This window comes from Rhinopithecus bieti, unplaced genomic scaffold (genome assembly GCF_001698545.2).
Source record: "Rhinopithecus bieti isolate Rb0 unplaced genomic scaffold, ASM169854v2 scaffold_3832, whole genome shotgun sequence".
Taxonomy (NCBI): Eukaryota; Metazoa; Chordata; class Mammalia; order Primates; family Cercopithecidae; genus Rhinopithecus; species Rhinopithecus bieti.
Window position 1 is genome coordinate 529761 of NW_016804242.1, and position 14342 is coordinate 544102.

At 35.5% G+C, this 14342-nt stretch overlaps 1 protein-coding gene across 1 annotated transcript in view; it reads left to right on the top strand.

Moving 5' to 3' along the window:
- Positions 1-14342, top strand: part of SCIN (scinderin) — an 89517-nt gene that overhangs the window by 29402 nt on the left and 45773 nt on the right. Inside the window, exon 4 of the mRNA XM_017867398.1 lies at positions 9327-9476. Coding sequence (XP_017722887.1) covers positions 9327-9476 — 150 coding nt within the window. The remainder of the gene's footprint in view (positions 1-9326; positions 9477-14342) is intronic.

A 14342-nucleotide genomic window follows, 5' to 3' on the forward strand; every position in this document is an offset into this window, starting at 1 on the left:
ATATTACAATTTGTGCTTTAATACTCAGCCATGGTTTCACATCAGATTCATTTGGAAAAGTTTTTTTAAAGGCTGGTAACTGTGACTTGACTCCTGAAGATTCTGATTTTAAAGTTTTGGAATTTGGTGTTGGGACTTCTTAAGACTCCTTCCCTCCAGGATACCATAATATAATGTACATTGAATGTTGAAAATCACTTCAAGAAAATGTCTAAAGGTGCTGGACAATTCAGGGTCGTATTGTTACCAGTGGAAGGTATCCGAATTACCAGTGACAAACCCATATAGGTCTGCAGCAACCTCAATTCTTACCTCCTTAGAAGAAAGAATTTGACTGAGGGACATAAGGCAAAGAAAGAGACCAAGACAAGTTTCAGAGCAGGAGTGGAAGTTTATTTTTAAAGGCCTTAGAACAGGAAGGAAAGGAAAGGAACGTATGCTTGGAGAAGACCCAAGCAGGCACCAAGGTCAAGTACGGTGTTTGCTTTGATCCTAGGACTTTATAGATTCTTTTCCCATGATTCTTCCCTTAGGGTGGGCTGCCTGCATGTGCAGTGCCCTCCTTACCCTTGGGAGGTGGGCACATGCAGTGTGTCTAGGAAGTTGTACACGTGCCCACCTGAGGCTTTTTTTCCTTTTTCCAGTGGTGTGTCCCCAGAAGGTCATACTCCACCATGTTGTCTCTTCATGCACATCCCCAAGAAGTTGCTTCTTCCTGACGTCTGTGTTCAATTAAGTGCAATAGGTGTGGACCATCAGGAAATGGCCTCCCTGACGTCTGCGTTCACTTTAGTGCAACAGGTGTGGACCATCAGGAAATGCCCTCTTTCTGTTGCCAGCTGCCAATTTATCACTTTTAGAGAGGCAATGTAATCATTGCTGAACCATCAACTGATATTCCTAGTGGTTCGGGGAGGGCCGTCTCCTGCTCCACTCATGCCTGCGTAACTATATCTATAACAACACGCATGAAGAAGCAGTACTTCTTGATGATGATTGAGCAGTTGAGTCACCAACTTCAGTGGCTAGCAGAAATGCTTTTTGTTAAAGTATGACTATAAGCATTTTTTTTTTTTTTTGGTTTAGCAAACACTTTGACTAGTAAGAGAATATAATTTCACCTGTGCTCACTGGTACTATGCAAAGATCCCTCCCAAAACTGTTCATCTGGTTCTGGTGAGTGGCATCACTACCAGCAATCAAGCTAGAATTGTCCAAGTCATTTTCATTTTCCCTGTCCCTCTACTGCACAGCCAAATGGCATTATTGATCAATCCTATAGGCTTAGACGTTCTAAATATTTATTTATCTTCCCTCTGTCACCACTGATCTGCCCTAATTCAAATGTAGTTGCTTCCTTTCTGGTCACCAAGCCTTCAGTGGTCCTGCACACCACTCCATTCATCTTGCATCCTTCATTCAGAGGTAGTTTGAAAAACACACACAGTATCTTTCAATACATATGTCACTGAAAGATTTGAGTTGGGTTGGCTTTGAGGAGACAGCAAAATAGACATAAGGAAACATTTGTTTATTCAAACAAGATAAGTCATATTTTAAACTTTTAAAATAAAAAAAAGGTTCCTGGAGTTATCTCACAAATCATCATTTTTAAACTATACTTAGAGAACCTCTGGGCTAAAGATACATCTTAATGAATTTCTATATTTGGGTAACTAGATCTAAGGGAAAGCTAAACACAGGAAAGACTAAGCCAATAGATGCCAGGAAGAGGAGGTCTGGCCTCATGTTCTCCTTTAATGAAATTTTAGATGTATTTAGAATAATAACTTTGAAAAGGACAAAAGAGTAGCAAGCCTATGCTGAATTCTTTGCTCATGTTGAGTCAACATCACATAGGCTGTTTTGGGTGCTCCTTTAAACACAGCCTCTGAAATCTTGCTTTTCCTCAAGGGCAACATTGAGCATTGTTTTATTTTTGCCCTTATTTTCTGTCCACAAATGATGTCTGGCTGCACTTATTAACTCACCACATAGTTTAAAGAAATTTTAGAAACCTCTGGTTTTCGAGACCAATAATTGGACTCCCCTCCCCAAGTGTAGTTGTTTCTATAAATATCACTTGCTTGCTCTTATTTCTTGTAACTAGTGGACCAGACTAACTGCCAGTAACAGATTGTACATATAGTCTTATTCCTTCCTTTTCCAATTGTGCAGAATAATTTTGTTTTTCTTTAATAGTTTGTATATTAAGAGTTAATTATAGTTTCACAAACTTCTGCTAGAGGATGTTCATATGCAACATGTCCATCAGCTTTCTGCTAGAATTTAAGTGGATTTCATTCCAAATTATTTATAAATGGATAATTTCATATTTACAAGGCTTTTTTAACATTACTTCCCTAAAGAAATATGATATTTAGTGTTGAGTTGTTAAATGCCTTGGGATCTTAAATGGTGAAATAGTTGCCCCTGAAACTGTTTGCTTTACAATTTTCAGTGTCTAGCATACTTAAATCAAGTCAATGAATGGTTTTTAAACTAAATTCTGTTAAAGTATTATACATAAAATAACTTAGATTACAGTGAAAACTTTTTGTTGTAGTAATAGGTATTTACCTATCACATTTATTCAGACTTTTTAAAGTTTATGAAGGAATTTATTTTTTAAGCCTACTCCCTGGAGGAAACAGAGTAAGTTGAATTATAGAAGAGAGTTTTTTTCAAACATGGTGCCAACTGAATACAAAGTTTCCTTGTGCCAGAGTGGTGAAGTAGTCATAACTAACTACCTCTGAATAGAGTAAGTGTTGAGCACTATGATTTATTAATAAAACTACACACACTTCTTTCAGCACAGTAGAGCTCTGTTAAAATGAGATGTCCTAAACACATTATCCACACGTGGTAGAATATAAATTTTCAAATTTGATGAAATACTAAAATTGTGTTTTTAAAGCAAGTTTTAATGTGCTGCTGCCACCACTGAATGAACATTTAATTAGATTAAATAAAAACGGTGTTATCAGCCTGGCACAGTGGCTCATGCCTGTAATCCCAGCACTTTGGGAGGCCAAGGCAGGTGGATCACTTGAGCCCAGGATATAGAGACCAGTCTGGGCAACATGGTAAAACCCCATCTCTACAAAAAAAAAAAAAAAAAATTTGCAGCTGCAGTCCCAACTACTCAGAAGGCTGAGGCAGGAGGATTGCTTGAACCTGGAGGCAGAAGCTGCAGTGAGCCGAGACTGCACCACTGCACTCCAGCTTAGGTGACAGAGCCAGACTCTGTCTCAAAAAAAAAGAAAGAGAGGGAGAGAGAGAGAAAAGAAAACAGTGTTTAATTAATAATGACTTATTAGGCAATCTGACTTTTAGTCATTTACAATTGAAGTTATTATTTTATTAATTTTTTTATCTCAACCATTGAAAATAAGTCTACTAATAGGAAAATATGTCACTTGTATGTAAATGGTTGCATAAAATAAGGTGAAAATATAAAAGAGAACTCAAGTCATTCATTTTCATGCTGAATAAGAAGTTTTCTGTAACCACTTTGCTTAGTAATTTAGTCACCTTTGAGGTAAAAGAAAACTTCACTTTTAAAGTTTTACTATTTTGTGAGTATTTCCTAGATATGGTTTTACTATTTTAAAGTAAAGTAACTTAGAGAAACTGTGGTCTCTAAGCAATGGTGAGAAATATTTCTATAACTAAATTTACCTCTGAATTGATATGCACATAAAACTCTCAGCTCACGGTAATATCATAGAAAATATTCTGGGATCCATAAAATATTGTAGAATCCTACGTTAAATGTTAAATAATAATTATGTTTGTAAAATTATCAAGTTCACATTCACTTTAAAACACATTTTACCAGCTCCCATTATGTTTTACAGATGCTAATAAAATTTACTATGATTTTATGTAATCTCAATGAAGTAGATGAGAGGTCATTTATACAACTAAGGTATCAAAAACATAAACATCTGTTAAATGACTATACAAATACAAAGTAAGTCAGTTGTGAAACCTTGCTAATAAATCTGAAAAATTCGAAATTCTGATCTACTTCTTATCTTTCACTTTAATGTAAAATATAATTATTAGAAGTCTGTATTCTCAGACTTGCAGGGAAAATAATTGCTTGCAAAATATCATGGAATAAGATAGGAAGATGAATCTGAGCAAAACACTAGTTTGTATTTCATGGTGTGTGTTTGTGTGCATATATGTGTGTGTGTGTGTATATATATATATATATATACACACACATCACATTTTCTTTATCCACTCATTGATTGATGGACATTTGAGCTGGTCCCATATTCTTGCCATTGTAAATTGTGCTGCTATAAACGTGTGTGCAAGTATCTTTTTTATATAATGACTTCTTTTATTCTGGGTAGATACCTATTAGTGGAATTGTTGGATCAAACAGTAGATCTACTTTTAGTTTGTTAAGGAATGTCCACACTGTTTTCCATAGTGGTCGTTACTAGTTTACATTCCCACCAACAGTATAAAAGTGTTCCCTTTTCACCACACCCACACCAACGTCTATTTTTTTTTTTTATTTTTTCATTATGATCATTCTTGCATGAGTGAGGTGGTATTGTATTGTGATTTTGATTTGCATTTCTCTGATAATTAGTGAAGTTGAGCATTTTTTCATGTTTGTTGGCCATTTGTATATCTTCTTTTAAGAACTGTCTATTCATGTCCTTAGCCCACTTTTTGATGGGATTGTTTCTTGCTGATGTGTTTGAGTTATTTGTAGTTCTTGATATTAGTCCTTTGTCAAATACATAGTTTGCTAATATTTTCTCCCATTCTGTGGGTTGTCTGTTAACTCTTGATTCTTTCTTTTGCTGTGAAGAAGCTTTTTAGTGTAATTAAGTACCATCTATTTACCTTTGTTTTTGTTGCATTTGCTTTGGGTTCTTGGTCATGAAGTCTTTGCCTAAGCCAATGTCTACAAAGGTTTTTACAATGTTATTTTCTAGAATCTTTATGGTTTCAGGTCTTAGATTTAAGTCTACTCATCCATAAAGAGGAATGAAATAATGGCATTCACAGCACCCTGGATAGAATTGAAGACTATTATTCTAAGTGAAGTAACTCAGGAATGGAAAAACAAACATCATATGTTCTCACTCATACATGGGAGCTAAGATATAAGGATGCAAAGGCATAAGAATAATACATTGGACATTGGGGACTCAGGGGAAAGGGTGAGGGATGGTAAGGGATAAAAGACTGCACATTGGGTACACTGTATACTGCTCGGGTGATGGGAGCACCAAAATCTCAGAAATCACCACTAAAGAACTTATTCATCTAAATAAATATCACCTGTTCCCAAAAAAATCTATTGAAATTAAAATTAAAACAAAACAAAGATACGTATAGGAAAAAATATTCCGATTTATAGGGTCAATGTTTCTCTGTCATGAATCAAGTATGAGTAAAATGTTTTCAAAACAAAAACGCTAGTTTGTGCTCAGCAGAAAAGTCTGCTGAGTTGCATTGGATAATTAGATGTTAAAGATTCCCTATTGTGCACAAAAAGTGTGGTGTGCTCAAAGTACATCATACCTGGTGTGCACTGGTTGAATACTAGAATCACCTGGGGAGCTTTTAATAAACACAGCTGCCCAGAACACACCTGAGATTTCCTAAGGATAGGGCTCACATCTCTGTATTTTTAAAAATTACCTTGCTACTCCATTATCTGATTTTAATGCTCAGTGGCTAAGAGTTGACTGGTCAGTGGGAGTCCTTTATTTTCACTCTTTGTAACTGCTAACTTTGTCATGGTATTCAAATGACCTCCACATGTGAGCCTCATACTCCAATGCCCAAATGTAGAAAAGAGGTTAAAAAGAAACAATAGAAGTGCACTATTCTTTTAGAAATAGGAAAGAAACACCCTTTGACCATACTAAATAACTGCATTCAATTCTTGAGAGAAAAGATTGCTAGACATAGTCTTTTGATTTTATTTCTTATAAAGTTTTGCATTCCTAAAATGCGTATTTTTTTCTTAAAGAGGACTGTGGAATAGGTAACCAGGAATGTTAAGTGGGGGGTCATAGAGACTGTTGCAAGCCTACTTTGTTCAGAATGGTGCTTCCAGTACCTACAAGAGAGGTTGCCCCATTTTAGTCACTCAGTAAACCATTTTTTGAGTGAAGAAATGACTCTGGGCTGGAAATGTAATCAGAGAAAAGAGTCCATTTCTCTGGATGTTTTATTTTGCTATTTCTAATTTATTTACTCTTTTGAAAAATTGCAAACACACTATCAAATACCCAGGAAGTGGCAGCCTAGGTCCATTTCCCTCACATTTAACCACAACTCTACATGGCTGACTAGATGAAATGTGTGTGGGAATGTTGTGAAAACCAAGCACAGTGCAAATGTATTATTAGCCAATTTTTTTACCTGTCCACCTCTCCTTGCTAGTTTTTTCTTATTTATCTGTTTATCCCCAGCATAATAAGCACCTAGTAAGGTATGTGACATAAAAACAAACAAAAAAATCACTGACTTAGATACAGTAAACATTGAAGGCTTTCTGCATATGCATGCCCTCTGAATCTCTTAAAACAGTTTATCTTTTTTTGTGCAAACACAGAGGCAGAGCTTGTGTTTTTGTTTCTACTTTAACGTAATTATATTATTCTGTGTCTTTATTGTATTATTGATGATATACCTTCACTAATTTTCTGCATCAGTATTTAAACATTTTCCTTAATTTTTAGCTACTGAAGAGGAGTAGACAGCATTCATGCAATGACATTTGTTTAGCCATCCTCTTATTGATGGCCATTTGTTTTGTTTCTTATTGGGGAAGTCAGTAGAGCATGAGACTCTTAATCTCAGGTGCTGGGTTTGAGCCCCACGTTGGGCGCCAGATATCGTGGGAACCCGCCAACAATATTTCAAAGTAGGTTATTTCTATTTTCCATAAGTGTCGGCCAGCTGAGAAATAAAGAGAAAGAGTACAAAGAGAGGAATTTTACAGCTGGGCCTCTGAGGGTGACATCACATATTGGTAGGACCATGATGCCCACCTGAGCCTTAAAGCCAGCAAGTTTTATTAAGGATTTCAAAAGGGGAGGGTGTGCAAGAACAGAGAGTAGGTCACAAAGCTCACATGCTTCAAATGACAAAAAGGAGAACAAAGATCACATGCTTCTGAGGAAACAGGACAAAAGGCAAAACGGAACTACTGATAAGGGTCTATGTTCAGCTGTGCACATATTGTCTTGATAAACATCTTAAACAACAGAAAACAGGGTTCGAGAGCAGAGAACCAGTCTGACCAAAAATTTGCCAGGCTGGAATTTCCCAATCCTAGTAAGCCTGAGGATAGTTCAGGAGACCAGGGCATACTTCAGTCCTTATCTCAACCGCATAAGACAGACACTCCCAGAGTGGCCATTTACAGACCTCCCTCCAGGAGGAACCCTTTCCTAGGGTTTTAATATTTATATTCCTTGCTAGGAAAAGAATTTAGTGATATCTCTCCTACTTGTACGTCTGTTTATAGGCTGTCTGCAAGAAGGAAAATATGGCTCTTTTTGCCTGACCCTGCAGGCAGTCAGATCTTATGTTTGTCTTCCCTTGTTCCCTAAAAATTGCTGTTTTCTGTTCTTTTCAAGCTGCACTGATTTCATATTGTTCAAACACACATGTTTTACAATCAATTTGTACAGTTAACACAATTATAGTGGTCCAGAGGTGACATATATCTTCAGCTTATGAAGATAACAGAATTAAGAGATTAAAGTAAGACAGGCATAAGAAATTATAAGAGTATTATTTGGGAAGTGATAAATGTCCATGAAATCTTCACATTTATGTTTCTCTGCCATGGCTCCAGTCGGTCCCTCCATTTGGGGTCCCTGACTTCCTGCAACAGTTTCTTTTGTTTTTATATTTCATGTTTGAATATTTCTATATTATAGATTCCTATAAATAGAATTTCTTGACATTAAAAGCACATTTATTTATTTGCTTATTTATTTGAGACAGAGTCTTGCTCTGTCCCCCAGGTTAGAGTGCAGTGGCATGATCTCATGAATGGTTCAAGTCATTCTTCTGCCTCAGCCTCCCGAGTACCTGGGACTACAGTAACCTGCCACCACGCCTGGCTAATTTTTTGTATTTTTAGTAGAGACAGGGTTTCACCATGTTAGCCAGGATGTTCTCGATCTCCTGACCTCGTGATCCGCCCACCTCGGCCTCCCAAAGTGCTGGGATTACAGGCATGAGCCACTGTGCCCAGCCTTAATTTTTTTATAATGATACCAAATCACCCTTAAAAAGCCTGTGTCAGTTTATACCACCCAAATAGTGGATGATAATGCCCGTTCCCACAGCCCCTCCAGGTCTGGGTGTTATTCAACTTCTCTTTCTTTCTTTTGGTAAACAATGTTAATGGAGGAGATAATTTTTTATTATTATTTTACATTTGTATCTGTGTACCTTCTGGACACTATACTAAAATCTACAATCTAAAATATATAGTAGTTTAATCTAAATGGTAGCTAATATGATCTCTACAATATATCACCTGGTTATTCTGTTTCTACTTTTTCATGTTTTGATGTTAAAGTTTAATTTTAACAGTTAAGTATCAAATTTTCCATATGTATCACAATTTGTATGACTATTTTCCTATTCTTGAACAATTAATGCCTTTCCAGGGCCTCACCAATATAGTCACATAGCAATGAACACCCTTATATGTGTGGTTTTTTTCTCCTTTTATGAATAATTTATTAAAGTGCCAGATAGTGATATTACTGGGACAATATCAATCTTTTTATTGCTCTTGATAAGAATGTTAAATTGCTTTACATATATTAATTATCTTGATTTAGCCATTCCACAATGTATACATATATCAAAACATCATATTATATACGATAAATATATACAATATGTATTTGTCAATTTAAAAACATGAATAGTTTTACAAAAGTGTTATATCAATTTTATGATCATCAAGAGTATCTTATTTTAACAGATTCTTGACTACTTTTCTGAAGTGTGGTATATTTATTATTTCAAATTTAATCCATATGTTTACTTTTATAAATTGTAATTTATAGCTTATATACACAGAGAAAGGTGATATATATATTATATTTTCCATGCTTAAAAACTGCTTACTTTGTAATGCTAACTGAAAGCAGCAGGATGCAGAATGAAGTATAACAATTATGTATACACCTTAACAACAGGTCATTTAATTTTCCTTTTTCTTTCCTAATTAATCAAAGTATTACACTGAGGCTGAATGTCTTCCTCATATTCTTAGGGTCAACAGATCTCTCTCTTTCTTTTAGAAAATTTATCAGTGGTGTGGTTCCTTGTGCAACAAATATGAACGTCTGAAGGCAAACCAGGTAGCTACTGGCATTCGTTACAATGAAAGGAAAGGAAGGTCTGAACTAATTGTCATGGAAGAAGGAAGTGAACCCTCAGAACTTATAAAGGTATTGTGACTCCTGTTGTTTGTTAAAGGGTTACCACTCCAACTCTGTGTGTGTGTGTGTGTGTGTGTGTGTGTGTGTGTAAGGCGGCCGCAGGGTGGTGAAGAAGGGGAAAGAGATTCAACACATTTTTCAATAGTGAGCCTAGCTACAATTAGCAAGAGGAAACAACAGGGTTATCTAAGTGATGGAACTGGGAAAACAGAAAGTCATGACTTTCTCTCACTGTTGGTGTCACTATCAAAGGAAGCTCTGGCCCTATCTTCTATAGTATATGAGGCGAAACAAATGAGTGACACTTCTGAAATTGACTATAGGAATGTATTTTGGAAGGAAGACAATATTAATAGTTCTTTCATCTATTCATCTGGGCTTCTCAGGGTTTTACTGTTTATTTGTTTGTTTGTTTGATTTTGAGACAGAGTCTCACTCTGTTGCCCAGGCTGGAGTGCAGTGGTGCAATCTCTGCTCACTGCAAGCTCCGCCTCCTGGGTTCACACCATTCTCCTGCCTCAGTTTCCCAAGTAGCTGGGACTACAGGTGCCCACCACCACACCCAGCTAATTTTTTGTATTTTTGGCAGAGACAGGGCTTCACAATGTTAGCCAGGATGGTCTTGAACTCCTGACCTCATGATCGGCTTGCCTCGGCCTCCCAAAGTGCTGGGATTACAGGCATGAGCCACTGCGCCCAGCTTTCTCAGGGTTTTTTTCAAACACGGTGGTTTTCTTCAATTTTAAAATTAATAGTTGCAGGTTGAGTATCCCTTTTCCAAAGTGTATGGGACCAGAAGTGTTTCAGGGTTTGAATTTCCAGCAGTTTGGAAATATTTGTATATACAAAACAATACATCTTGGGGATGGGAGTCAAATCTAAACATGAAATTCATTTATGTTTCATATACACCTTACATGCACAGACTAAAGATAAATTTATACAATATTTTAAATAATTTTGCACCTGAAACAAAATGTGTGTTAAGTACTTGTGGGTGGAATTTCTACTCATGACATAACATCAGGACTCAAAAGTTTCAGACTTTGGAGTATTTCTAATTTCAGATGTTTGGATTAGGGATGCTAAACCTGTATTTCGTTAAAAGAATTAAATAAAATATTTCACTAAGAGATTAAATATGCCAGTATTTAAAATATTTCAATCATTTTAAGCTAAGAATTACAGGCAACACACGTATGATTTTAATGTAGTTCTTAAATTAATGTGAAAATTAAGGGTTCTTGGCTCTATAGACCTACATTATTTCCTTAACCATTATATGAATCTTAGGCATTTGGTTGTGACCAATCTTTGTCATTTAAGAATATTGCAGTGACTACCTAAGTGTGTATATTGTATATATTCCCTTAAATAATAATATCAGTTAAGGAGCGTAACTATATTGAGATGTCTTGATATGTATTCACAAATTAATTTCCATTTGTTCACACAACAAATATATTTATTGTACTCCTGCGATGTGCCAGGCACTAAATGTTTGCACCAGCTGCTACTTCCTTGTATGAGCACTGTGTTCCATTGTGACTTTACAGAGCCCTGTCAAAATCTATTGATACAATATCTTTTAGAAACTTCTGCATTTAATAGCAGTAAGTGGTATCTCTGAGTTTTCATTTCTCTGATTTCCTGGGATATTATATACATTTTCCTCCAGTAATTTTAGATTTGCATTTAAACCTATCTAAAGGCTATCTCATAAACATATTTTTAATATTTTTGATTTACAGAAATTTAATGCAGTAGAGTTACATGGTCCAGTGATAGCCTAAAAATCCAGTGATCAGAACTTGTATGAAATAACTTTATATATTGTACTGTCTTTAAACGTTATTGCTTTAATAACATCCAGACACAGACTTTCACATTAATGATGTTTTGGAAATAATTTTAGTTCAGTGGGGAAAATTCTCATGGTATAATGCTAGGAGAAAAGGCAGAATATAAAATTTTATATGCAATATTATACTAATGTATAATATGTGTATATAGCTCTGTATTCATACATACGTATATACCTAGAAAAATATGCTAAAATATTACCAGTATTACATCTTGGGATGTGGCTGCTTGTTTTCTTCTTCATTTGTCTTTGTTATAATTAACATATATGATTCATTTTATAATCAGAAAAAAAAGCCATTTAAAAAATTAAGATAAAATTAGGGATAGTTTTACTGGATTTTCACTGATTAGAATAACATAGCTAATAAATCAGACTTTGAAAAATATTCAAAACAAATTCTTGATCTTTTAAGTCCTCTGTTCTAGAGATGGGATCAACCATGTAAGTCTTCTAATTTGGCATATTTGGAAGCAAAAGTCTATAAACAAGATGTATTTCTAGTTGACTGTAACCGCTTATCTCAATAGCTATGCTTGGATAGAAGCAGACTCAGGAACAGGACTCGCCCTGTAAAGTGGTAAGAAGAGTGTTACATTAACTATCAGACATCACTGATGCTTCTCCAGGGTCACCCTTGGCCCAAACCAAGTCTCCTAACTACTCATTGTCTCTGATTCCTCATTTGCAAAGTGAAGGGTTAGACAAAAGGCTTCTCTGGTCCCTTTAGGTTCTAATGATCTATGATTCTACCGTACCTCTTGGTCAGCAGCTGTGTTTAATTACCACTCATTTGCCACTTGTAGTCTGTTCTAGGAAGTGATGCTGCTGTGGCTGAGGGGCCTTGCTGTGCATGTACATATTTGGTGTCCTTGCTTATTGGATTTCATTCAACGTCTTGGAAAAGAAAGTGTAAACAGTCAATTAATACATTATACCATAAAATTAAAATAAGAAAATGCAAATGAAGAAAACTGTGCAAAATATAATTTGGCTTTTAAATATTAGTGATAAGGATAAAGAGATATAAAGCTTAAGATAAAATGTCGCGTCTGTGTTTCCAAGACTTTTCAGTTTGGTTTTAGAAAATCCTACAAAGCGCCCACTTTGTTTTCTTTCAATACATTCAGTGTCTGTACTACATTTTATCTGACTGCTTTCACCCACACAATGAACTGAGATGAATTTACAGTGAAAACCTTTATTAGATAAGGGAAAAAAAAGCATTCAGTGGGCTTTTGTTTTGGAAATGTAGTTTCGTAGTCTGATTACAAGAAAGAGTAATTATTTGATTTATTAATTGAGCACCTATAACAAACTTGTTTGACTTCTAGGCTTTCTTAGTGTTGTAATGATAAGGATAGAATACAAAAAGCTCATGAACTTGGTTGGGAAGAATTACAACTTTATTTTCACTAACCTCTTAACTGAAATATGGCCTTTCCTCCAATTGTGAAAGTAATAAGCAAATGTGAGTAGCAGGAACAGTACTGTGACTTTTCAGATCACATTATAGCTATTGTACACAACCTGAAAATATCATTTATGTTCACTGCTACTTGGTAATTATTATTGTTATTAGATCTTCTGCTCACTAGTATTTAATGAGTTAACGAAAAGCTCATATATTACTTTACCAAACTTTAAAATATATATATTTTGATATTTTAATGGTTGCATTTCAAAATAATTTATTTCTATTATAATACTTTGTATCTTGTTTTATGCATTTAGCAAACATTTTTCTTAGAAGGGAACTAATAGGCTTCAGAAGTGTTCCAAATCAGTCTATAGCATGCACGCACACATGCACACACACACACACACACACAGAGTATCCTCGTTTAAGATTAAAAAATGTCATTCTTTTTTCTGAGACTCTAGTGCAACTGTTGACTTTACTAGAGATGGAATCCGAAAATCTAAAAATTTTTCAAATATCTTTTAAATTTGATCTTTTATTTATTTATTTATTTATTTTTTGAGCCAGAGTCTTGCACTGCCACCCAGTCTAGAGTGCAGTGGTACGGTCTCAACTCACCGCAGCCTCTGCCTCCCGGCTTCAAGCGATTCTCCTGCCTCAGCCTCCCAAGGAGCTGGGATTACAAGTGACCGCCACCACACCCAGCTAATTTTTTGCATTTTTAGTAGAGATAGGGTTTCACTATGTTGGCCAGGCTGGTCTCAAACTCCTGACCTCGTGATCTGCCAGCTTCGACCTCCCAAAGTGCTGAAGTTATAGGCGTGAGCCACTGCACCCGGCCTAAATTTGACCTTTTAAATGATTCATTTCTAATGGGGTCTTTTAAAATTATTAACTTTAAAAACTTTGAAAGCCTCTCTATGTGAAAGTTAGTAATGGCTTGAAAAGCAAGCATATTTTAATCAATTAAATGAGCCTGTTTTCACTAGTCTGTATTCAGTGCTGAATTTTTTGAACTTGTCTAACACATTAAAGTGCTCAACACTGAAACTCAAACTTTTCTGAGAGTCCTTTGAAAAATTTGTCTTTAGTTTGAAGTATTTCAGCTATTGATCACACTATTTTCACACAGTTTTTATATGGCTTATCTGCAGGGTGACCACAAATTTATCCTCCAAAGCAAAGTACATTGTAGAGTAAAAGGGGGCACTGAGGAGACAGAACACAACCATCATTAACAAGACTGTCTGGGGAAACAGGATGTGTGCTCACTCCTTTCTGCATCTTTAGTACTTTTAAAAGCCTATGTGCCTACATAGGAAGACAGTCCTGTATGTGGAAAAAACTAAACTCTGTAACTAAAGTCAGATTTTACTCTGAGCTTGTTTTTGCTGCAAATGTATTTACCATAAATGACTGCACATAAATTATGTAAAGTTTTTTTCGTGATCTTTCTTCTTTTCATATTTAAAATAATCAGTGAATGTGAAGAAAATTAAATATTTCACTAGCCTTAAGGTCCCAAACTTTATTCCTTGATTAATCATTTTGTAAACATTAGGAGGAAAGCAAAAAAAAAAAAAAAAAA